Raw genomic sequence first — 26,508 nt, forward strand, 5'->3', positions numbered from 1 at the left:
GTTTTTCAAATGTTTTCCACTTAAATTTCTTAAACAACGTCTTCGCTGTTGTCCACTTACCCCGACTTGAAGTTGGTCGGCTTAAAACCTTATATTTCCCCTCAGTGCTGAGTTCTCAGTTTATCAACTTAATTAATGAATCTAAATTTGTTTCTTGTGTAATTTTTGATTTTTTTTTTCCTTTTTATTATTCTTAATAAAAATGAAATAATAGGCCCCATGAGTGTGAAACATTTGCCATATATAATTAAGATATATGATTAGCGCCATTTTTAAATTGGCAGGGTAATTCAAATCCAATTTATGGAACATTTGTTTAATCTTGAAAAATAAGAAATCTTCATTTTTTTTAAAAATGATTTATTGTTTGAAAATTTTATTAAAAAAATAGAAGCTAAATTACATTATTTAAAATGGTAGAAAGGGGTCCTTATTTAAAGGTGTTTCAACAAGAATACACTGCGTAACCAAAATGAACATACACGTAACTCAAAGCACTACAAGGAGTGCAAGCAAACTCTGGTCAACAAGTTGATTGGATAACTTTGCTCCAAAAGAAAAAGAAAAAGAAAAAAAAAGAGTTTATGGGATGATTATATACGTTGGGAAGAAAAAAATTGATTAGGCCTTAAGGCTCTTTTTTTTTTTTTTTTGGGTAGGGGGAGTACACGTGTCTCATGTGGCAGCAAACACCTAGCAAGTAATGACACGGAAAGCGAGACGAGGGGTATGAGTGTGTGAACTTTGTGACTTGGTGTTGAATCAAGGGATATGCAATGTGATGTATTTTTGACATCGCTTGTAAATTTTTTTTAAAAAAGTCAAACGCACGATTTGGAATGACTTATGATAAACAGTACTCTTCCGGTATTTAATATAGGACCTAATTATTAAGTTGGTTTTAGTCCTAAATATAAAACTCATTTCTCATATTTATCAATTTTCTCTCAATTATCCCTGTAGATACTCCCTCAACTATAATCAAGTAGAAGAAAGAGTGGGGGTGTTGAGAAAAATGATTATGGTATTTTAGGAAAAACGTGTCATATTTCTTATAATTAACTAACTTACCTAACTTTCTTAATCTAATCAAATTAGTTAAATAGGTTTTATATTGAAGACCAGAAGAGTATTTCAATTGTGATTTACATAATATAAGATAAATACTACCTCCGGTCCTTAATATAAGACCCTGTTGGACTTTTATTTTGGTCCTAAATATAAAACCCCAATCCACTTTGTCTCTCATATTTATACATTTTTTTTCAAAGTAGCCTTTGTAATAATGATAGTTCTAGTCAATACACTTGATTAGTAAGGATATTTTAGAAAAGACAATACCTATTTAGGACAAATAACTAACTCAAGTTACTTCTTTAATCTTCGTAAATTAGTCAACTGGCTCTTATAATTAAGACCGGAGGTAGTATGTAAGAAAAATTTTATCTTGATTTATATAAAATATATTTTATTAAGAATTCCTCCATCACAGTGTCTGAATGAGAATATTTATTGCGCTTGGCTCAACTTATGGTTTCAAAGTCACGTTCTGTACTTTTCATAATTAATTTTGTTTGCAATTCTTTACAATCCCCATACAATTTCATTTCATTCATTCATTGGCCCATGCCTGGTAGGCATGTTTTACGCTCCCTCCCCGCCTCCCGTCTTATATGTAAACTTTCCTTAAAAAAGTAAATCTAGTTTAAAATATAAACTTTATTTTTAAATTTGTCTAAATATTTATTATTATTTTGGGATAATTAATATATAAGTCCTTATAGTTTCAACTGGTTTTTAATCAGGTCCCTATAATTTTTTTTCTTTTTATCAGATCCTTATACTTTCATATATTTTTAATCAAGTCCTTATAATTTTTTTTCTTTTTATCAGGTTCTTATTGTTTTATTTTGTTTTTAATTAGGTCCTTCTAGTTTTTATTCTTTATTTTACAAATAATAACATTTTAAAAATAATAAATTATTGTAACAATCTTATGTTAATATTCTTTTAAATTTTTAGTTAAACAAATATATTATTTATTTTCAATTCAATTTATAATTATAAAATTCAAATTATAATAATAAATTTATCTAAAATTAAAATATGATTATAAATAATTTATATTTGAGCATAATTATTATTCTGATTATTTATTAATTACTAAATGATTATATTAATTATTTTGTCCAATTATATAATTATTAATTTAAAAATGAAATTAATTTTAAAGAATAAAGTTAATAAATAATTTTTCAAAAACTACAAAGCACGTAATTAAAAAATAAGTGAAACTATAAGGACCTGATAAAAAGAAAAAAAAATAGAAGGACCTAATTAAAAACACACGAAAGTAAAAAGATCTGATAAAAAGAAAATTTTTTATAAAGACCTAATTAAAAATCAAATGAAACTATAAGGACCTGGAGATTAATTATCCCTATTATTTTTTATTTTTCTCTTAGTTGATTATATCTCTCTTATTAATATTATTTCTATATTTTTTTCATTATTTTTTTCATTTATTGTCTCTTTTCTACTTTTTTAATAAATAAAGGCAAATTTCAAAAAAAATACTCCTATGGTTTTATTTATAAATCATTTACAACATGTTTTATATAGACTAAAATTTCTTTTAGTGCCCTATAAATATAACTAAAAAATATCTTCTTTCTCTACCTAATAAATAAGATCAAAGGGGCATTTCTTACCTATTTATTATTTTTAACTAATTTTAACTGTTAATTCATTAAACATTATTCGTTTATTTAAACTTTATAAATAGGACCGGAGAAAGTACTAACAATATATACACATATAATTAAACTGACAATTAAGATAATATGGCATCCAATTTTATTGGTGTTTTTTTTTCACCTTTGGACGATTTTTAAATTGTAGGAAATGTTTGGACGTGTTTGGATTGGGGGGGGGGGTGGTGGGAACACAAGGTGACCAGACTTATAAAAACACGCTAATCGCAGTGATTTGGATTCAAGCTTCACATAAACACGTTAACACGGGTTGACTCTATCATTATAATAATTATAATTATAATTATAATTATAATTATTATTATAACAAACCCACGTTTAAGCATTCCCCAGACAACTCTATACAGATGGAGTTTGGTGGCTGCGGACGCAAATGTAGCTTCTAAATCTAATCCTACTCTTTTTAATAAAAATCTTAATTTTCATGCAAGTTGATATTATTGAAGAAAATTGTACTTTGGAGTACTTTTCAGAGACAAAAAGAAAGTGGAAAAGTTAAAGTATGATTATGAAGCGTTTTCCCACAGCGAGAGAGAGAGAGAGAGAGAGAGAGAGATCTAAATTAAAGCATTAAACCTTTAAACAAAAATAATAAAAAAGAACTTTTTAATTTTTATCCGTTTAAAAAAGTTAAAAATACCTCACGTGTTTTTTTTAGCCATCTATAAATACCTCACGTTTAATGCAACTAGAATATGGTTTTTTTAGGTATATTTTCTTAAAATCATGCCGTGTCCAGGATCACATAAGAAAGAAAGTGAAGTTCAGCACGAATTTTCTTTTCCAATAAAAAAACCTTCGAATATAAAAAAAAAAAAACGAGCACATATATATAAATATCAATGTATCTATAATCGGTACAGAAACAATTTAGCAAGAAAAAAGGTGGCAAAAAAGTAGCTACGCACAATTTTATATACTTTGGAAGATTATATTTAAGACCATGAATCTTAGAGTTTTAAAATTAAAATAAAAAACTAAATCAATCAGTATATAATCAATACAAAATTTATAACAGAAAGTACCATATAATTCACATGAATTTTTCTTATAAATTTTTTCCCCAAAATATTATTATAACTTTTGTTAAACTGTAAAATTTGCAAGAAATCTCAATAATTTTTAAAATAATTACATCCCTTCACCTGAAACCTTTTAAAATTCAAGTTCACATGCCAAAAGTTATCTATAAATAGGAGTAGGCGAGTGCATATATTAGTGGAAACGTGGAAACCAAAGGGGTGTAATTAAGAGGTGTTTAAATTAATTAATTAATTAATTAATTAGTGGGGTTTAGCCAACCTGCAAATGAAGGACAAGAGAGTACGTATGGAATACAGAGTGTGTTAAAGCCACACAAATAAATTAAAAAAATATCTTCTCAAATTTGGTATTATCATTACCAACATGTGGCTTCTGCCTCTGAACCACATGCCCTGGATTTTTGGTTCACCTCACCTTACCCTTTTGCCTAACTCACTGCCCGTATTCGCCCACTTATTATATATATCTTCTACTTAATTATCTCCTACGTTTTTATTTCTTCTTTTATTTTCTTATTTCTTGAATTAGAATTTATAAACTAGAATGGTATATCATATAGGGGCCCCACTGTAAAAAAGAAAAAGAAAAAGAAAAAGAGACATAATATAGTTAGATTCATGTACGGGTGGGTCTTATTGGTCTGTCTTGGACTTCAATGGGGACAGGTCATTTAAGCTGTGTATAAATGGAATAAAATGACTAGTAAATATATATATATGTCAATAATAATAAATTATCATGGCTTCCCCTTCTGTTTCTGCGTTGTTCACGCGTAGTTGCATCATTCCTCCCCCCCTCCTTTTCTTTTTTCCTTCCTCAATTTCCCGGAAAATTTTGAGTCCGATAAAATTTCCACACCCTGACTATTCACATTCAATTATTAGTTGTGATTTAGTATCACACAGCACTTTGAAGATTCAAAGAGACTTATGAGGTTGTTTGGATAGAAAACAAATCATAATTTTAGAAATGATTTCACGATACACAAAAAATATAAAAAACTTATCTCGATTTACAAAAAATATTTTTAGGAATTACTTTTAAACAAATCCAAACACCCCATAATATCTGTTTGTGTATTATAGTTTTTTTTTTTACCTTGCGCTTGTGTGTTAGTTGTTAAAACTTACCATAATCCAATAAAATTAGTTTAATGAATTTTTTTAATTTAATGAATAAGAAATAAATACATAATAGGAGTTTTGTCTCAAATGGAGTAAATAAGTGCTTTTGAGAATCCGATCACCACCCCAACCAAGCATAATTAAGGGATTGTAAGTTGGATCAATTTTAATTTTTTTCCTTTTGGTACTAGAGCTGATCATTCAAAATTATAAAATGTAATTGATTTAATTCAATATTTTAATTACACATATCATTTACCCCTTTTTCTTAACTATATAATGTGCAAATTTATGAGTTTGGACTTATAAGGTAAGCAAAGTTAGAAGACAGCAGAATCACGTTGTACTCCTCCGGTCCTTATTATAAGACCCCATTTGACTTTTTATTTGATTCTAATTATAAGGCCCCAATTCATTTTATCTCTTATATTTATGCATTTTTTTTCAAGATAATCCTTCTAATAATGATAGTTTTAGCTAATATACTTAATTAGCAAGGATATTTTAGGAATGACAACACTTATTTATTATAAATAACCAACTTAACTTACTTCCTTAATATTCTCAAATAAGTCAATTGGGTCTTATAATTAGGACCGGAGGAGTATTATTTTAAAGTGTAATTAGTCTAATAATTTTTCATGAATCGCTATCAAGATGGTAGAGGCTGCGAATGAACTAAATGGATATGCACAAATGGTGAGAATATAATTAAATTAAAATCACAGAGAACTAGCTTCCAAAAACAATAATGAACAAATCTGTCTGTCTGTACAGAGCAACAATGCAACTAAAACAAAAACAAAATCTCGAACTTGTGAGTTAATCCGGTATACCCAACCCCCCCAGGAAAAGCAGGAAAAAACAAGAAGATATGATCAAATTCTTGAATCTATCTGATTCAATACTCTAAATTATAAGAATTCCGATCAATTTTTCTGAGGAAGAATCATCGTCTTCACTCTTCGTCCATGAACAAACGAGGCTTCTTGGTGGCGGGCGTCGGTAGCGGGCTTTCCACCTCTTCTTCTCCGATCCTCACACTCTTCCCGGCGGCACCGATGATCCCAGCCGGGGAGAAGTCGGTCAAAGGAGCAGGGAGGTTCAGGTCAAACCCGCGGTGGTGGCTGTGCGTGACCGATGAGGTGTTCCCCTCAGACGATGTGATCACCGTCGTTCCACCGCCGGTGCCACTGTTGTTGGCGTTGCCACCGTCATAGTGGCAGCGCTTGTGGCCGCCGAGGGCCTGGCCGGTGGGGAAAGCCTTGTGACAGATTGAACACTCGTGCAGCTTGCCGCCGCCAACAACAGGTGCGGCGGTGGAGGTGGAGGCGGATGAATTGTCGGCTGCGGGAGGGTGGTGATCGGAGGAGGAGGATGACTTGCGGTGGCTGGCCTTGTGTCCTCCGAGCGCTTGGTAGGAAGGGAAGGACTTGTTACAGACAGAGCACTTATAAGAAAGCTTGACCGGAGAAGCAGAAGAAGGATCAGGGGAGGAAGACGAAGTCGTATTGGGATTGGCGCCGCCACCCTGAGCGAGCATGAGGAGACAGATAGCGAGGTACTCTTCCTCAGCGGACGGCGGATTCTGATCAAAACGGTGGCGTCTGGATCGCTTGCCCTTGGTCCAAGCCTCGATAGAGTGAGGATCATCGTCTTTGAACACAGGATTGGGAGTAGCAGTGGGAGAATTGAGAGCCTCCAAAGCCATTTTAGAGAGAGAGAGAGAATGAGGAAGAAGAAGTAGTGAGGAATGAGTGGAAAATGAAGAGGAGGATTATATATATATATAAGGGGGGAGAGAAAGGACCTGGAAAAGGTTGGAGAGTGAAGTGGGTCAACTTAGCAAGGCTTGCTTGTTAGGTAATGTGAGGGAAAGAGAGTAGTGGAAAAGAGGGAAATAAATGGAATAAATGACTGATTCCAAGTCAAAACAGAGGTACGTCATACGTGTGCGCTTATGGAATTGGGAAGTGGGAATCTGATGCACCTGTGGGCTTCCCTTACCCTGTTTCTTTCATGTGTTCTGCATTTAACAATTCTTTTTTTTTATTTAAAAAAAAGTAAGTTAAGTTAAGTAGTGTTTGGATTTGTTTACTTTAATTGGGATAAGTGTTCCAGATCATGGGTAAACATTTCCAGATTTGAACATTCAATTGTTTAAAGACACAGCGTAGGAGGAAAGCTTGAAGTGATGGAAGGATAAGGTCAGGAATGAGGAAACGTGTCGGTGGGAAGGAGATTGAAATTACTACATGAAACTGGTAAAATAGGAAGGAATGAGATCAGCCATTTAGATATGAGCCGAATCTTGTAATGGGATATCCACATACTTTATGTGTATATTTGGATTTAGCGAATAATTAAAAATGAAAGGAAGAAAAGAAAAAATACAGAATGCGTGAGGAAGCTAATTAAGTCGAAGGGGTTTCAAGATGATGATGATGATGAGGCGATATTCCCTGGAATACTCACTTTGCGTCTGGTGATCCACTACGTTTTCTTACTGCTTTGCTTGCCACAACGCCACCTGGCACCCCTCCCTCCCCAGCTCATTTGCGCTGCCTTCCCACTTCACACCTTTTCATCCATTTCTTTAATTTATTATCTTCTTCATTTTTTTCATATATATATATATATATATTCATTTAGTTTCATTACGCAAAAAAAAGAAAAAGAAAAAGGCATATCGTGTCTGCAACCTGTATTTTGTGTTCCACACCTCCACTATCTGAAATTTTGCTCTGCTTCGTGGCTCCCCCACGTCCTCTGTTGCATTACGTCTCATCAGGATAGGTGAACGCTTCCCAAAGTCCTCTTCCCTCTATAAAAGTTAAGTTAATACATTTATCAATTTTTAAAAACCAATTTATCTAACAAAGTTTAATATATAATACAATTATTTATTTATGCACTTTTTTAAAAAAAAAATCACGTCACGCCTCGGATCCTAACTATAACAGATAGTTCATAATGACTATAAATTATATCTTATATTTTGGATTGAAAATCACAATTTATTTAAATTAACTAAGTTGTTTTAATATTAAGAATTGAGACAGTAATTTTTTTTTGGGAGAGGATAAATAAAAAATTGAGCTGAGTGAGGAAGCGAACTGAGTGGAGTCAGGATGAGGCAGCACAGTTAGTGGCGGTTGGGAGCATGGCCGACGTATTATTTTATTATTATTCTTTTTTGCCCCAGAAAAAAGGGGTCAGGATACGGCACGCGAGGGAGGAGGGGATTGACTTTGTGATTGGTGACAGGTGGACGATGGAGATTGAGGGGGATTCCGGGGACGGGGGAGGAGGAAGCAGGGCAACATGTGGGAAAAGGAAAGCGTGACACGTGGGAAGCTGCTGGTGGGTAAGAGAGCCACGTAGGAAGCCCCCGAGTGGAGAATTCTAGTGGCCCTCGCTTATACTTCTCGTGTTGCGTCGCCCAGCCCCTTTCTTCGTGGACGTCAGGCATATATCCTTCAAGGCAGCCCCACGATTCTCCTATTTCTCTCCGTTTTTTCATATTTTTTCAAACCACTTTTCTTCTTTTATTCTCAATAACACATATTGTGTGTTACGCACAATTTGACATCCATATAGATAATTTATTTATTTGTAAAAACAAAACTAATGTGATGAATTATGCGTCACACAAAGCCCAAAAATAAATTATTATTTTATCAACAGCTTATAAGTAGGAGCATGGTTTGATTTTTTATGGTCATTGATCATAGCCACTTAAAATTTTTTGGTAGTGGTTGTTTTTTTAATTTAAAAAAAATAAATGAAAAATAGGTAGAGGAGAGTGAAGTGAAGTCAAGACAGTGAATCTGGTAGTGTGTCCAGTTTCATGCATGTACTGTGCAGTATGTAATTCATTAATGTTCATTGTATTGAAATAGAAGCAAAATATAAAGTTAAAATCAAGCAACTCAAAACTATGGTGGGGACCTCACAATTACTAATCCCACGTTGAATTCTAATTCAACAGTTTTATTAGTGGACGGAAACTGACTTTGGTGACATGTTTTTGGCACACATACATATATATATTATCTCTAATTCTAATTATAAGATCTCGTTTGTAGACTACAAATAAAACCTCGTAATTAAAACCAGAGGTAGTATAAATAATTGTCCATCATCATCATCCATCAGAGTGTTTTGGTTTTTTGAGCTACTGTACATAGGAAAGAAGATGAATCCAAAACAAAAAACTTCGAAGGGAAAATCAAATTTGCAATGCAAAGAATGGAGAAAAGTTAAGAGAAGACGTAGCTTTCTATGCCAAGTAGGTATATATTGGCTTCTAGGTTCCTCTTCATCATATCATAAACAAAGATTAAGACATGGCTACCTTGAAAAATTTAAATTCTTCAAATTAAACGAACTGAAGAAGATAATAAAGGTGTTAGATTCTTATTCTCAGCAGCTTCCAAAGCTTATCCGCACCCCTAGCTATAACAGATCATAATAACAACAACAATAATAAATGAAAAGGATCGAGTGCAAGCATATATATGATATAGATTTTTTTTTTTGGTGAAAATGATAATAGATTATTAAGTACAAGCAATTAATAGAAAAAACAATTGACTGTGTCATGAACAAACATCAAGTCTCCGCATATATCTTTAATTCTCTCTCTTTGTTTTTTTCTTTAAAAAAAAAAAAAAAACTGGTCGTGAATCTCAGGCATTTGAATGGATCGTTTTATTTCTGGCATCTTACATATATGCGGGTGTAATATTGCTTCTTAAGATTAAATGGTTATTTTGAATGGGTAGTTAATTCTTCACATTTTAATTTAATTCATTTTTTGTTTGAATGTTTTTTTTTTCCGAAAACATGTTTGAATGTTGATCCCTGTGCTTTTGCGGTGTGAATTATTTCCTAGTTTAGTGCTAAATTTTTAAATTTTTTTCATGAAAATTCTAGTCTTTACAAATGTAGTGAATTTCACAATTCTATATATTTTCAAGGCACACAAAATATATAATACTCCTCCAGTCCTTAATATAGGACTTAATTATTGAGTTGATTTTGGTTCTAAATATAAGACCTATTTATTATATTTATAAAAATTTTTTCTAAATTACCCCTATGGATACTCCTTCAACCATGATCAAGTAGAAAAGGGAGGGATGATATTAAGGAAGATGATTATAATGTCCTAAGAAAAACATATCATATTTCTTACAATTAATTAACTTACCTAACTTCCTTAATTTTATCAAATTAGTTAAATAGGTCTTATATTAAGTATCAGAGGAGTATCTCTACTAAGTATTGCCCCTAAACTGAAACCCTGATCTTGTTTAGCTGCCCAATTTCCGTATAAACACACAAGTTTAGCTCAAAGAGCTTGGAGATTAGGCTTTCTAAACATCAGTTTGGCCTAATTGAACATTTTGGAAGGAGATTAGGATAAGATATTAAGATTTTAAAAAATTTCTGGTTCACATCTCTTGCACACGCTCCCTCATTTTCCACCGAAAATCGACCGAATCACATTTTTACTAAGTATCCCGTTATTAATAGAATTCTCATGCACCGTCATAGATTGTTAATTAATTTCAATTCATATTTTGGGCCTGAATCATCTTATTCTCCAGTCCATAACGTTTTTGTTTGGTGTTTAGATAAAAGGATACCCAGTTAGCCCAAAAGTAATACCAACTTCTTCTAATCATTAAATTGAAAATAAATATACCAACAAGAGTTGGTCCATTTAGTAAGAAGTCAACTCATAACTCATAAAGTTATGAGTTCGAATCCCACTGCTGATTTGAAGACCTTGTTGGCTCACCAAAACATTTTTGCACAAAAAAAAAGATGACAATATCACTTGATCAATGGCAAATAAAACAATTAATATAAATATCAAAATAAAATATAAAAAAGTTAATATAATCTTTAGTCGCTTAAATTTGTTTTCATTTTGGTTTTAGTTTCTCAAACTTCAAATAGTAGGTTTTGGCCCCTTTAAGAATAAAATGGTCCATGTTTTTTTATTAAATTATAAGCACTAATATTTTAAGTGAAAAAATTTGAGAAACTAAAACTTATTATTTGAAATGTGACAGACCAAAACTAAGATAAGAGCAAATTTGAGAAACAAAAATTATATTAACTCAACATCAAATTTAAAATGAGCTGGGCATATATAATAAAAATCATTTTTAAAAAAGCTTTGTGCAATTTATATAACCTATATTTAACAAATTATGGGTCCGTTTGGATGAGCGATTGTAAAAGTAGCTTAGAAAAAAGTAAAATTGGATAAAAGCTAAATTGGATAAGCTGAACTATATTTGGATTGGAGTTCAAAAAAGTTAGTTTGTAAAAGTAAGATTAGTAAAAAGTTGTTTAAATGATGGTTGAGTAAAAGTAAATTTGGTTGTAAAATGACGAAAATGGGTATGAGTTTTAATAGATAATGAAATGTGATTAAAAAAATAATTTCACATAATACAATAAAATTAAAATAATTTAATATGAAGAAGTCAAATTTAATGAGTGAATTAAATTGTAAAGCTTTAGAGAAATCATAAAAAATATTTTAAATATAAAGTGAAACATGAAAAAAAATGAATTGAGATAATATAATGAAGAAGTGACATTTAATGAGTGAATTAAAATTGAAAAATTTGGAGAAATTATAAAAAATATTTTAAATATAAAGTGAAACATAATAAAAAAATGAATTGACATAATACAATGAATTTAAATTAATTAAATGTGATTAAGTGAAATTTATTGAGTGAATTAAGTTTGAAAACATCAGAAAAATAAAAAAAATATTGCAAATATAAAGCGAAACATAGTTTGAATGGATAAAAATGTTTTGAACTCCAATTTGCAGTATTGCGACAAAGTGAAACAAAATAATATTATATAATTAATTAACTGATAAGCTATGGATAATTTGGTTTTTGATTGTATCACGGACGCGATTCACATGTAATGAAGACTATGATGTAACATTTAAAGATGATGGTTGACTAGCTTCAGTCTGATCATGTTCGCCAACTATATTATCATTTTCAGCTTGTTGAAAAAAGAAGTTGGAGTTTGAATGTCTCCTTATAAAGTTATGAATGGCCATTGTTACACAAACCATGTACACTTGTGCTTAGAAGTCGTAACACGAGGGGAGGAGGGCACCATGTGGGAAAAGGAAAGCGTGACACGTGGGAAGCTGCTGGTGGGTAAGAGAGCCACGTAGGAAGCCCCCCAGTGGAGAATTCTAGTGGCCCTCGCTTATACTTCTCGCGTTGCGTCGCCCAGCCCCTTTCTTCGTGGACGTCAGGCATATATCCTTCAAGGCAGCCCCACGATTCTCCAATCTCTCTCCGTTTTTTCATATTTTTTTTTATTTTTTTTTGTTATTGATCATAGCCACTTAACATTTTTTGGAAGTGGTTGTTTTTTTAAAATTTAAAAAAATAAAATGAAAAATAGGTAGAGGAGAGTGAAGTGAAGTGAAGTCAAGACAGTGAATCTGGTAGTGTGTCCAGTTTCATGCATGAACGGTGCAGTACGTAATTCATTAATGTTCATTGTATTGAACTATTGAAATAGAAGCAAAATATAAAGTTAAAATCAAGCAACTCAAAACTATGGTGGGGACCCCACAATTACTAATCCCACGTTGAATTCTAATTCAACAGTTTTATTAGTGGACGGAAACTAACTTTGGTGACATATTTTTGGAATATATACTACACATATATATACTACCTTTTATTTTAATTATAAGACCTCGTTTGTAAATTATAAATGAGGTCTTATAATCAGAACTAGAGGTAGCATAAATAATTATCCACTGTTATTATCATCCGTAGAAATGAGGTTTTATAATTAAAACCAGAGGTAATATAAATAATGATCCACCATCGTTCACAGTGTTTTGGTTTTTTGAGCTACTGTACGTAGGAAAGAAGATGAATCCAAAACAAGGACTTTCAAGGGAAAATCAAATTTGGAATACAAAGAATGGAGAAAAGTTAAGAGGAGACGTAGCTTTCTATACCAAGTGGGTATATATTGGCTTCTAGGTTCCTCTTCATCATATCATAAACAAAGATTAAGACATGGGTACCTTGAAAATTTTAAATTCTTCAAATTAAACGAACTGAAGAAGATAATAAAGGTGTTAGATTCTGATTCTCAGCAGCTTCCAAAACTTATCCACACCCCTGGCTATAACAGATCATAATAACAACAATAATAATAAATAAGGAGGATTGAGTGCAGGTATATATATGATACAGATTTTTTTTTGGGTGAAAATGATAATAAATTATTACGTACAAGTAATTAATAAGGAAAAAAAAAATTGACTGTGTCATGAACAAACATCAAGGGCCTGTTTGGTTTCTTGTTTTGAAAACAATTTTTTGTTTTTAAAAACAGAAAAACAAAAAAACTTGTTTGACAATTTGTTTTTAGTTGATTGTTTTAAAAAACAAAAAACAATAATATGTTTTTTAAAAACTGAAAACCAAAATAACTTTTACATGTTTTTTTGTTTTTGTTTTTGTATTTTGTATTTTTTTGTTTTAAAAATTGGAGAAATCTTCTTCTCTTTTCTTCTACTACCTACTACTTATCACTATCGGTGATAACTACTATTTTTCAAATTGTAATTTTTTTATTTTTTAAATGTGATTTTTTAAAAATTATTTTCCAACCAAATTTTTTTGCTTTTTGTCTCCAAAACTTGTTCTTAAAAACAATTTTATAAAATTGTTTTGAGAATAAGAAAACAAAGAACAAAAACAAACAGGCCCAAGTCTCTGTATATATCTTTAATTCTCTATCTTTGTTTTTTTTCCCCTAAAAAAAAAAACTGGTCATGAATCTCAGGCATTTGAATGGATCGTTTTATTTCTGGCATCTTACACATATGCGTGCGTAATATTGCCTTTTAAGATTAAATGGTTATTTTGAATGGGTAGTAGTTAATTCTTCACATTTTAATTTGTTTTATTTTTTTGTTTGAATGTTTTTTTCCCCCGAACACATGTTTGAATGTTGATCCCTGTGCTTTTGCGGTGTGAATTATTTCCTAGTTTAGTGCTAAATTTTTAAATTTTTTTCATGAAAATTCTAGTCTTTACATATGTAGTGAATTTCACAATTCTATATATCTTCAAGGCACACAAAATATATAATACTCTTCCGGTCCTTAATATAGGACCTAATTGTTGAATTGATTTTGGTTTTAAATATAAGACCTGTTTATCATATTTATCAATTTTTTCTAAATTACCCCTATGGATACTCCTTCAACCATGATCAAGTAGAAAAGGGAGGGATGATATTAAGGAAGATGATTATGATGTTTTAAGAAAAACATATCATATTTCTTACAATTAATTAACTTACCTAACTTCCTTAATCTTATCAAATTAGTCAAATAGGTCTTATATTAATGATCGGAGGAGTATCTCTACTAAGTATTGCCCCTAAACTGAAACCCTGATCTTGTTTAGCTGCCCAATTTCCGTATAAACACACAAGTTTAGCTCAAAGAGCTTGGAGATTAGGCTTTCTAAACACCAGTTTGGCCTAATTGAACGTTTTTAAGAGAGATTAGATAAGATATTAAGATTTTCAAAAATTTCTGGTTCAGATCTCTTGCACATGCTCCTTCATTTTCCACCGAAAATCTGACTGAATCATATTACCTCTGTTCTAATTACAAAACCTTGTTTGACCAGATGTAGTATTTACCAAGTGTCCCGTTATTAATGAATTCTCATGCATTGTCATAGATTGTTAATTAATTTCAATTCATATTTTGGGCCTGAATCATCATATTCTCCGGTCCATGACGCTTTTGTTTTTGGTGTTTAGATCAAGGATACCCAGTTAGCCCCAAAGTAATACCAACTACTTCTTCTTCTTCGTTTTTTGCCAACAAGTAATACCAACTTCTGCTGATCATTAAGTTAAAAATAAATAATGCCTCCGATCCTAATTATAAGATCTTATTTATAAATTACAAAAAAAATTTTATAATTAGAACCGCAGGTAGTATAATCCATAATCAATCAATAGATAATAATATCAGTATGAGAACCTTATTGATTAGCAACCTGTAAATATCTTTATAAGTGTTTTTTGAATTTGGAGGCATACTCACCAAAACCTTTTTGTACAAAAAAGAAGAAGATAATAATATCACTTAATTGATGGCAAAAAATGCTTAATATAAATATCAAAATAAAATATAAAAAGGTTAATATAATTTTTGGTCTTTTAAATCTGTCCTCATTTTGATTTTAGTTCTTCAAATTTTAAATTATAGATTTTGGTCTCTCTCTAAGAACAAAATGATCCATGTTTTTTATTGAATTATAAGTACTAATATTTTAAATGAAAAGAAATTTAAGGAATCAAAACTTATAATTTGAAATTTAAAAGACTAAAATTAAAATGAGAACAAACTTGATGGACTAAAATTATATTTACCCAACATAAAATTTAAAATGAGCTGGACATATATAATAAAAATCATTTTTAAAAAGGCTTTGTGCAACTGATATGATCTATATTTAACAAATTATATATCCATCTAGATTGTTGTGTTTAATCGAATTCTAATTTGTTAATCGTTGTGCATTTACAATGGACAAACCGTACCCGACCCGGTGAAGCGTGGATCGCAGTCGGCAAATTGACCGCAGGAGCTTCTCCTGCCTCTCGCTCGGTCCTCACCCCAACTTCGCCGTTCCAACGAAAGTTCCAGCATTTTCCTCTTCCAGAGCCCAAGGAATCAATATATCCTCACACTGCTAGTCTCTTTTCGTCTTTCAATCCATGGCTTCTTCTATCTTCTACCCGCTCTCTGCTTCTTCCCTTCCCCTTATCGACGACTCTACTTCTAAATCCTTCCTCCATGGAACCAAGGTCTCGTCTTGGGGCCCCTCTGTTATTGCTCGTGCGAAGCGAAGTTTCACTGGAAGGAGTTATAGGTCTCCTTCTGCCACGTCGCTCAATCATATTCCCAAGCAATTCAGGGAAGAAAATCTCAAGGATGGATGTGAGTTATTGCGCCTTTCTTCATTCTCTTAAGAAACCATAATTTAATTCCACCGTCACCCGCATATTTTGTTTAATCTTCTTCTATATGGAATATGTTGTATCCCCTGTAAAATAGGAAAGCCCTAAAGCACTTATCTTTTTTAGGGCAGCATGTAAATAAACATAAGAAACTGAATTACGGACACACGCATTTCATATATGTGATTGGCGACTATATCGTCCATGTGCAGTGACTTTTTTTTTTTCATGTGAGCTCATCTTGTACTTGGGACTTAAGTAAAAGCATCGAATCTAGTTACATGGACGTTTACCGTTATCCTTATTTTGTCCCTTCAAGTTTTATTGCTTGCTGAAGTTAATTCGTTCTCGATAAAATTATTGATAGCTTATCTTCTTTTCTAAAATTCTGAAGATGTTCAAGTGACTGAAAAAAGCAAAGAAATCAGGTGTCTGACTTTGACCTCTGTTTTCCTGTATGTAGTGATGGACAATTACAAGAATGTTCCTCAATATCTATATGGTCTTACCCCATCACAAATGGACATGTTCATGACAGAAGATAACCCTGTCCGGAGGCAGTCTGAAATTGTTACAGAGGTTTTCATCATGTGCTTGCTCTTGATATCTTCTAAATTGCTTTGATGTTATGACGACAGAATATGAGTATTGTCGATCTAGTTATAGCTTACCAGATGCTGATTTCGTCTTGTCCCCAATTTTTTCTTTTGCGTTGATGGTTTCAGTTGTCCCATAAGTTTCTTAATTTTAATCAATGTGACAGGAAAGCATTTCCTCTGCTAAAAACTATTTGGATAATGGAGGGATGTGGAGTCTTTCTGGCATGGGAGATAGGGGCCCTGCACAATGCAGTATGAGTGTTAGCATGTATAGAGGAGGAGCCAGGGGATACGGAAGACCTAGAACTGCTCCGCCGGATTTGCCTTCTTTGCTCTTGGATGCCCGAATATGCTATCTGGGTATGCCGGTAAGCCATTTTGATGTCTCTTATTTTAACCTGGCCTGTTTCTCATAAGCCTGTCAATTACTTTTGAAAATCCTCACTTGCCTCTCACTCCCTCCCTCCCTATATATGTGCACATGTTTGTATGTGTGTGTATATATATATCAACATTTAGCTCATTCACCTTGAAATTCCTCTTTCTGATGTTTGCAGATAGTACCAGAAGTAACTGAACTTCTAGTTGCTCAATTTATGTGGTTGGACTATGACAACCCTTCCAAACCGATATATTTATATATTAATTCGTCTGGAACTCAGGTATAGCAGGAATCATTGTTTTCATGTCTAAATCTTTTCCTTGCTTGAAGTTTTTTTTTTTTTTGGGGTGAAAAAATGTTAATTATGTAATTGGATTTTCCTTATAGGATGATAAGATGGAGACTGTTGGATCAGAAACTGAGGCATATGCAATAGCTGATATGATGGCAGTAAGTTGTGTTTTATGAACCACGTATCACTTGTGGCTTGAATTTGGTTCATCTCTTTAAGCTCAGCCTTCTAACTCAAGCCTCTTTTATATGATCTACCTGAAGTATGTTAAATCAGATGTCTATACTGTGAATTGTGGAATGGCATATGGTCAGGCAGCAATGCTTCTGTCACTTGGAGCAAAGGGTTTTCGTGCAGTACAGCCAAATTCATCTAGTAAGGCTCTCTTAAGTCTTGAAATTTTTATGTGATCACTTGCACTTAATTACCATGACTTTTTGGGACGTCTGGCAAATTTGCAGTCTTTTTAATGCCTTTGGAATATACCTATGATTGTCATCCATGATTATGGAATCTACTGTTTTCAATTATATTTTTATTATATGCCATTTTCTGGTTGCCTATGGAATCCCTCAATCGGATGATAATTGATCCTCCCGTTAGCAACAATTCGCTAGAAGATTGGTTAGACAAATTCTAGTTCTGCAGTGGCTTTGGCAAGCTTTCTGCTAGACCAGGGAATGAAAAGACAATTTAATCTGAAATCTTGGAAGTTTTAGACTCTTTGGACTCCTTAACGTTGGCATCTATTGTAAATATAACTTCTTGTGAGCATCATGAAATTTCTAATGTAGAATAAAGAAGTGTTGATATTAAGTTACAATTCAATTGCATGGAAAGCCATCCTTTCTGGCTGATCAGCTAGTTTCTTCTCCATTGTTTGTGTTATCTAGCAACATCGGACATGGAAATGGGATGTGAACTGACATGAACATGGTGACACTACAAAATTTGAAGCGTGTCATCAGTGTAGCGTTATGTTTTAAAATATTCTTGAGGCTGGGGAAAGCTGCACTTAAGAGAGGTCATAATAACATATGATTGTTTCCTATCAATATTTAGAACGGTGTTGAAAAATAGCAAGATAGTATTTTTACATTAATTTTGTGTTTGGTTACATGCAATGCTCTTCTCTTATTGTGGCTTGGCTTCCCAACTGTTTTGTATTGCAGCAAAACTATATCTCCCAAAAGTCAGCAGATCAAGTGGTGCTGCAATTGATATGTGGATTAAGGTACTACCTGTCTATGTGTGGCTTTTCTGCTTGTCTCCCTTTGTTGTTATTAATGAGTGAGTACATAATGTGATAAAATGTCCACAGGCAAAAGAGCTAGAATCAAACACCGAGTATTACATTGAGCTGCTGGCAAAAGGAATAGGCAAATCTAAAGAAGAACTTGCCAAAGAAATTCAGCGGCCTAAATATTTTCAAGCTCAAGAAGCGATCGACTATGGAATTGCAGACAAGATCATCGACTCAAGGGATGCTGCATTCGAGAAGAGGGTAAGTTTTCAAGACTATTCATGTTTATGCTCTAAATCTACTTGGCATAATTGACTTATCATAATTTTCTGCATCAGAATTATGATGAAATGCTTGCTCAATCAAGAGCTATGAGAAGACAAGCTGGTGGTCCTTCACAGGCAGCAGCATCTGGATTTAGGTAAAATCATAGAATGGCAGGTTAAAAAAAAAAAGCATGGTTCCTTGTTGACGATGCTTCACATCCAATGCCTTTCAAAGGCCGTGGGTTTTGGTGAAAAGTGACAAGTTTCTTTTTATCTCAACGTAATCTATAGTGTGTAAAGTTTGTTTTGGGGGTTATGTATTATGTTCCCTGAATAACTTAGTCTTCGCTTTTATCTATGAAAGAAAATGGAGCACCTTGGTTATGCTTGGTTGGTTCATCCTATATTTCAAAGAAACAAACCCAAGTGTAATTAAGCTTATTTATCAATAAAATTAAAGTAGTTTTTGAGCTGTTTGTTATTGGGTTCTTTTAATACGAGCCTGACAAGATTGTTTAAACATCAAAAAGTTCTCCATGTGTTTTGTATGTACTGCAGAATTTAACAGCGAATATCATTAGTTTTGTTATCAACAAAAAAACTGCTCGCAAAACTGTTTTCTTTGGGGGGGGTTTTGGTAGCACTTTTTCGTAAAATGATGCAAATTTTTTCACATTTATTTTGGGGGTGTTTGGGAATCAAGAAAAGTGTTTTTTAAAAGTATTTTTACACAAATTGAGATAAACTCATTCATATATTTACTTTATATACCGTAAAATCATTTTTAAAATTATAGTTTTGATTCCATCCAAAGGTTTTTTTTTTGTATACTGTAAAAGTATTTTTAAAACTATAGTTGGGTTTTATTCAAACATTTTTTAGTAAGAACATGGCCAAACAATGAAAAGTCAGATATCTCTATAATTGTAACGCAATTTCTGCAATGTGCAAATATTGCTTCATATTCCTTTGTAGCTTTCCAGGAAGCCAGTTTTTCCTTCAATTTGTGGAATATCTTACGCAAGCCATATTTACTCACTGAAATGTTATCCTTGTTTGGGATGCAATATTTTTTTGAATGTGTTATTGGTACGAGGAAAAGTACCTTTACAAGTGATGAGCAGCCGTGACTACGCAATTCTAGAGCAGAAAAAGCCACCATAACGTTTCCAGAGGAAACCAGACAAAAAGAATGTAGGGGCAACAATGTGCTCACAGCATGACTTTTTGAACCAAAACAAAATGCTAATGACTTGATAAATATTTTATGAAGTCTTCTATTAAAAAATTTATTTGCGAGAAAAACCCGATAAATTTTTTTATATAAAAAGAATTGATGAATTTTGCTCGCATAAAGTATCAATTCTTTGATACAAGTCATTTTCGCCCCTAAAAATTTTATTGATGAGAATATGATAAATTTTATATGCAAAGAATATTAGTTTTTATATTGGTTTATAGGCCAGCCTAGCTAGTGGGCTTAAAAGGGCTGGCTATATATAGCTGAAATTTTAAAAATATCCCAATTTGTTAGACCCAGCCCTTAAACTAACAGGTTCAGGGTCAGCCTGCAGGCTTTCAGCCTGTTTAAGGGAAAAAAGTTATTTTTCATATTTCTCACATTTTTTATAAAAAAATAAAAATAAAAATAAACCAATAAAATTATTAATAAAAGATATAAATATAAATAAAATTATGTCACAAATAAAAAATATCATCATATATAAATATCCATCAACATTCAAGAACATCTAAAACATTTATTAACAAGATAACAACATTTAAAATATTCATCTATAGTGCAAATGTGCAATAAACAAATATTATTATTAATCTTTTGAAACTTCATCATCACTATAATCAATTACTCTTCTTAATAAGTATGTTTTTCTTTCATAACAAAAATATTAAGGTTTTCTCCTTCATAAGAATTTCATTTTTAAATTTTGCAGTTTAGCTATTATTTTACTTTAATTTAAGAAACACTGTTGAAACTCATAAATTTCTAATTCAAATTATAGAATCAAAAGTCATATAAGTATAAAAAAACTCTTTTATCAAATATATATAGTTTAAAAATATCAGCACATATAATATAAATTAAATCATTATTAAAGTCCAAATTAACCTGTTTTTTAAAAAATTTAATTGGACAAATTATTGTCTAAAACTAAATAAATCAAACCATTCCATGAAATTTAATTTTAAAATGATAATAACAACTAAATATTTGAAATATCATTAATAATTAAAAAATTAATAATATTAGAATTACACAAAAAAATTTTAGAAAACAAAAAAATTAGAAAGAAAACATAAATGGGCTGACTCTCGACCTTGTAGGGCTGGTCCGTTTTTTTAGCTCTAACATGATTTCGCCCTTTTCCAAAGAAAAACCCTTAATCTGACGGCCGAAAGATTTCCACGAGTTGACACGCATTCAATTCTCGCAAGGAATCCAGGGCCCATTTGAGATGCCGGAATTTTGTAAAACGACAGCGTCGTTTACAGCATATTTTTGTTGGCCCAATTTACAGCATAACTACTGGACCAAAACTCAATCAGGCTGCCCAATAGATATGTAGTCCCAGCCCGGCTGGACTTTTTTTTTTGGGGGGGGGTTCATTTGCCCGCCTCCGTTTGTTGGTCGCCGTTCCGCAGTGAATTGAACAAAACAACTGAAACGGATCTTAATCGCAAAGCAAGCATGACAAACTGCAAATTGAGATTCGGTTGAAGGACGTGTGATGAGAACTCTGATTATGTTGATTCGATCTTGAACTTGGCTTCAATTGTTATATTCCTTTTCAAATTAAGCTGAGTTGATCTGAAGGTTGTTTTTATTGGATTCTTGCAGTCAATGCAATGGTGGTCTGCAAATGTCGCAAGGTTTTTGCCCCTTTCTCTTTCGATGCTTTTCTTCCCCCACCCCCCCCCGGGGAATTCTTGCAATTACTTTGAATTCTGTTGGTCAGTTATGCTTGATTTGGTTGCTGGGCATATACTGATCGGATTTGCACCATAATTTCATTTAATGGGCGGATTTATGCGCTTTTGGATTTGTTTGTTTCTGTCTAAATGCGTGTTGGAAAAGGGTGTTTGATGCCGTTTATTTCTAGGCATATTGATGCATGTTAGTTTGGTTTTTTTCGGGTTAATTCACTCATACTAACGAATTGCATGGGTTTTCTTTGGTGTTTAGGCTACTAAATTATATTGCTTCGTGCACAAAGTTCCTGTCTGTGGAGAATGTGTCTGTTTCCCAGAGCACCAAATTTGTGTGGTAAATTCAAAACTCAGATCTTTAACTAATTTCAAATGAATGCTATCCTGGCCACGAACTCTTACTTCCTCATGGTGACATTTAAATTTAGTTGATTTTGTGTTTTCATAATGCACACTATCTAAGTTCCGAGGTAATATACTATAGTTTCATTCTATCTTCGGCTTAAATTATCTTGAACGCTGTATTAAGTTGCATCTGAGCATCTCATGAGATTTTTTACTGGGATTAGGTCTCATGTGGGAAGCCAAATTACTGTTGTGCTGAATTTAGAGTTTATGAGCTTACTATTTACCATCTTTCATAGGTTCGAACATATTCAGAATGGGTTATAGATGGGGATTACGACTGGCCTCCTAAATGCTGTCAATGTCAAGCTGTCCTTGACGAGGGGGCGGGATCTCAAACGACTCGACTGGGTTGCTTGCGTATGTAATTTTCCTTGTTTACGTGTTTAAAGGAAATCCTGTTGAGAGCTGAAATCCATACTGAATTTTCTTTGTTTTTGGATTACGAAATCTATTCTGAATTTACATAATATGATTTTATAGATGTTATCCACACAAACTGCTTGGTATCACATGTCAAGAGTTTTCCTCCACACACTGCCCCAGCAGGATATGTGTGTCCGGCATGTTCCACTTCGGTAAGAGTCATAAGATTTCCCTCAAATTACTTGTTTTTGTTCAGTAATAAAATTTCAGGCCAAAACCTGAACTCAGGGGACTTATGTGTATCCTTTGTTGTAAATTTCTTTATTCTGTCCATTCACGCTGAAACTTTAAAGTGATGTTGATTAATGATGTTTTAAACGCCTTGAATTTTATCTGTGAAGGGAGAAATGGCAAGGCACATTTTATTCTTGTCTGTTATTATCCTTTATGTCTTTCTTAGTTGGTCTAAATTTCTTCATAACCAAGCACTTGAAAAAAATTCCAAACACTCTGTTCTGATTTAGGATTTGTTTTGGAAACATTGTAACTTCTGAAAGGCCGCTGAGCTGTAGGTGCTAAGAAATAGCTGTTGTTTAGATGCTGCAAAAGATAATCATTCGAATATTTGTAAAAGCCACCTTTAGGAGAAGAAATTTGATTGATAGCATATTTGTAATTTGATTTCAAATGTTGCTTTAACATGTAAAATGAATATGAATATGCTTCCTATACTGGAAACAACTTTATTTTGTACTGCCAAAAGATTGTAGAGAAGCTTATTAATCACGTGCAAGAAATATTTGTCATGAAGACATGTTTATATTTTTATATTATTTTAAAAATTAATGACATACGTCATTTTAGGCACAATAAAAGTAGTCTCAATTGCTTGGAAAAGTATTCCCTATTGCTGCGCTTATTTGAAAGCACTTGAAGATGAACTATAAAAACAATTAACCATAGATCTGTGTCTTTTTCTGTTAAAACTTGAAAATGCTATAAGCAGAAGCAACATCATTCCTTATAGAGGAAGCCTTTGTGTCTCCTTCAAAAATCAAAATCATTAATTACGGTTGGTTTTTTGAGACTACCATGAAGGTAGTTGCTGGTCAAATAGAAGTGGCCTGTGATTTACCTGTGACCTATACATTTATATGATCATTTTGCTCTGAAATCATGCTCTCACCTGTCAGTTTCTTCACTGTACTTGCGTCACTGATTTTCCATCTTTAATTTTTTATGCAGATATGGCCTCCTAAGAGTGTGAAAGATTCAGGATCCCGTCTTCATTCCAAGTTGAAGGAAGCTATCGGGCAGGTTATGTATGAAGTTCTTGATAGATTGCTTTATGGTTTTATAAGATAATACTAGGGTAGCTTTCTTGACTAAATATAAAACTTGAACTGGGCTGTATTATCATTGTGAATGTTTCATGGCTATAGATGAGAAATGAATTGTGTCTTTGAAGGTATAGTAGCCTAGGACTGGAAATGCATGCTGGTTTGGAAACGAAGCAGGGGATATTTTCCTTCGCACCCAGATTTATTTGCCATATCTTCCCCCTCCCCGTTTCTATTTTTTTGCCATTATAGTAAAAGAATTCTGAATAGATTATGACTGCTTTTTGTGTAGACTGGTATGGAAAAGAATCTCTTTGGAAATCATCCTGTTTCATTGCCAGTCACCAAATCCTCCAGTCTTCCTCCTGCATTTGATTCCGAGCCATTGATTAGTAGGGAAGATATTACAAACTCAAATTCAGTAGAGGGATACTCACGTGCAAACGGATCAGGACCTTCTACAGTTTCGGTTACAGATATTGTGGAGATAGAGGGGCCTACTCCAGCAGGGAATTTCATGAAAGCCTCGAGTCCAACTGCGGTAAGCGGGTTTTACTTTCATTTATTGCATCCAAATATATATATATGTATGTATATATTGGGTTTCTCTTGATAGATATTGCGCTATTGCATTCATCAGGCATCTTCAAAATCAGATCTGAATTTTCTTTCTTGTTTTATACCAGCGTATTCTATGTTGTTTCATTTACTCTATTACTGGTAATTTTGTTCTCATTTCTGTAAATAATTCAGCCCGGTGCTACTACAAGGAAGGGCTCACTCCATATTGACAGGCAAAATTCCGAAGTTCCATATTATGCTGATGATGAAGATGGGAATAGTAAAAAGTACACAAGGAGAGGTAATATGCTCTTTATGGGAATTAATGTTTTTGAATGTGAATAATGATGGAGCTATTCATATTCTGCTTTTATAGCCTTTTAATTTGTTTAGAAACTTTCCGCCTTCTTTTAATTTTGGATTTCTTTTATCTTATTACTGTGCAAATTAGGTGGTGCTTTATCCAACCTTTTATATTTGCAAGTGTAGGTTCATTGCGCCATAAGTTTCTTAGAGCATTGCTTCCCTTCTGGTCTGGTGCTTTACCTACGCTGCCAGTGACGGCACCTCCGAGGAAAGATACACCAAATGCAAATGATGTCTCAGAAAGCCGTACACGGCATCAAAAATCATCAAGGATGGACCCAAGAAAAATCCTTCTCGTGATTGCCATCATGTATGACTTGCATGTCCTCCCATCCATATCTATATTAATACTAAAGTAGGAAGCTCAGAAGAATAAGAAAATGATGAAATTATCTGAAGTTTGAAATGAATTTTCCGTCTCCCAAGTTGCCTTTGAGTTCTGAGTCATTGTTAATGGCTACTGGGGAGTGCTATTCAGGGTAAATGGGAATGCGGTGAGTGATTTTGTTGGAATTCTGTTGCTGCTTGTGGCATGTATTCCAATGTTGATGCAGTTAAAGCACCTTGTGGGGTGAGTTCATGTCAATTAATAATTGCATCCGTGGTATATGATAATTTTATCCTGATATTCTGTCCGGGGCTTTCAGAACAAGAATGCTATCCTAGCAGCAAATATCCAAGCTGTATACAAATAATTATTAATAGGCACGCACGCATGAATGCTTGTCTTCTTTATACTTTTTAAGATATGGCTTGGACTAGAAATTTGGTTTTTAACTAATGAAACTATTATCATGTTCATATGCAGGGCATGCTTGGCAACTATGGGTATATTGTATTACAGACTAGCGCAACGAGGTCCTGGTGAGGAACTTCCTAGTGATGAGCAGAGGTGACGCGCAATAGGTTCTGAAAACCAGATGTTTACTTGCTCCCATTTTCATATATTTCTGGTCACTTGCTTCCCTAGTTGTTTTTCCGGTTAAAGCATACCAGTGAATGGTACATAATTTTCGTTTGAAATCTGATGACGGCATTGTTACATAAAACCCTTCTCAGTGATCTTTGTTCTTTGCCGTCAGTTTTGGCTGATTTTACGATTGGTTATATGTAATTATAAAGTGTTTGCTAAGAGTGCCTGCTGTTTAGTTTTGCCTCAAATATAGGTTCTGAGTTACTCGCCATGTTTTTCTACCGATGTTTCTGAAAATTCATCGAGACATATTATAGCAGTGCTTGGGGATGAATGTGCTTTTCTTCTCAGTGGATTAGCGTGCTCTCTCCTCTTTAACGGGGAGTAAATTGAAAAGTTTAAAATTTATAATAATCTTGTTACCACCTTGAAAATTGAAGGAAAATTTATTATGAGGTGTCAAAGAATGAATGTAATTACCAAAAATTTTAATAACAAATTCTGGTGCGGGATTTGTAGTGATTTTCTCAAAATTGAATGAAATATCAAGGACTAATAAAAGATTAACCAAAATAAATTAATAAAAATAAATATGCAACTTTGTTAAATTTAGTTTAATTATCTCACCCAAACAAAGAGGAGAAATTATAATTTAATTTTCTTAGAAAAATTATAATGAGGTCCCAAGAAAGAAAAATAATTATAAAACAAGTCTCAAAAGTTATCATGTTTTATTTTGAAACTTGTCATTACAAGTTGTTTAAGTTGTTATTGAGGTTTTTTAATAATTATTTTTTGAAAGGACCTCTATGTA

At 32.9% G+C, this 26,508-nt stretch overlaps 3 protein-coding genes across 3 annotated transcripts; 2 read left to right on the forward strand and 1 right to left on the reverse strand.

Annotated features, from left to right (window-relative positions):
- Positions 1-5,616: 5,616 nt before the first annotated feature.
- LOC114736887 (zinc finger protein ZAT10-like) lies at positions 5,617-6,712 on the reverse strand. The gene has a single exon (XM_028924772.1). The coding sequence runs from the start codon at positions 6,651-6,653 to the stop codon at positions 5,901-5,903; it is 753 nt and encodes a 250-aa protein (XP_028780605.1). The 5' UTR covers positions 6,654-6,712; the 3' UTR covers positions 5,617-5,900.
- Positions 6,713-15,638: 8,926 nt separating this feature from the next.
- Positions 15,639-19,201, forward strand: LOC114736886 (ATP-dependent Clp protease proteolytic subunit-related protein 1, chloroplastic-like). Its single transcript, XM_028924771.1, has 9 exons — positions 15,639-15,995; positions 16,479-16,594; positions 16,779-16,982; positions 17,172-17,276; positions 17,384-17,446; positions 17,552-17,663; positions 18,461-18,522; positions 18,610-18,792; positions 18,870-19,201. The coding sequence occupies exons 1-9, from the start codon at positions 15,773-15,775 to the stop codon at positions 18,954-18,956; spliced, it is 1,155 nt and encodes a 384-aa protein (XP_028780604.1). The 5' UTR covers positions 15,639-15,772; the 3' UTR covers positions 18,957-19,201.
- A 2,262-nt stretch (positions 19,202-21,463) lies between these two features.
- On the forward strand, positions 21,464-25,942 carry LOC114736880 (zinc finger protein-like 1 homolog). The gene is made up of 9 exons (XM_028924767.1): positions 21,464-21,686; positions 22,000-22,080; positions 22,388-22,508; positions 22,632-22,726; positions 23,760-23,831; positions 24,147-24,395; positions 24,608-24,716; positions 24,905-25,091; positions 25,590-25,942. Exons 1-9 carry the CDS (start codon positions 21,663-21,665, stop codon positions 25,675-25,677), a joined length of 1,026 nt encoding a protein of 341 aa, XP_028780600.1. The 5' UTR covers positions 21,464-21,662; the 3' UTR covers positions 25,678-25,942.
- The last annotated feature ends 566 nt before the right edge of the window (positions 25,943-26,508 follow it).

Source organism: Neltuma alba, unplaced genomic scaffold (assembly GCF_004799145.2).
Source record: "Neltuma alba isolate B1F8T4 unplaced genomic scaffold, ASM479914v2 tig00013379_pilon, whole genome shotgun sequence".
Lineage (NCBI taxonomy): Eukaryota > Viridiplantae > Streptophyta > Magnoliopsida > Fabales > Fabaceae > Neltuma > Neltuma alba.

Bases quoted from the DNA above. Each gene is read 5' to 3' on its own strand.
- LOC114736887 (XM_028924772.1), bottom strand. From the start codon at position 6,653: ATGGCTTTGGAGGCTCTCAATTCTCCCACTGCTACTCCCAATCCTGTG.
- LOC114736886 (XM_028924771.1), top strand. From the start codon at position 15,773: ATGGCTTCTTCTATCTTCTACCCGCTCTCTGCTTCTTCCCTTCCCCTT. The intron at 15,996-16,478 runs GTGAGTTATTGC...TCCTGTATGTAG, and splicing joins AGAAAATCTCAAGGATGGAT to TGATGGACAATTACAAGAAT. The intron at 18,523-18,609 runs GTACTACCTGTC...AAATGTCCACAG, and splicing joins CAATTGATATGTGGATTAAG to GCAAAAGAGCTAGAATCAAA.
- LOC114736880 (XM_028924767.1), top strand. From the start codon at position 21,663: ATGGTGGTCTGCAAATGTCGCAAG. The intron at 21,687-21,999 runs GTTTTTGCCCCT...TTTGGTGTTTAG, and splicing joins TGGTCTGCAAATGTCGCAAG to GCTACTAAATTATATTGCTT. The intron at 22,727-23,759 runs GTAAGAGTCATA...TTTTTTATGCAG, and splicing joins GTCCGGCATGTTCCACTTCG to ATATGGCCTCCTAAGAGTGT.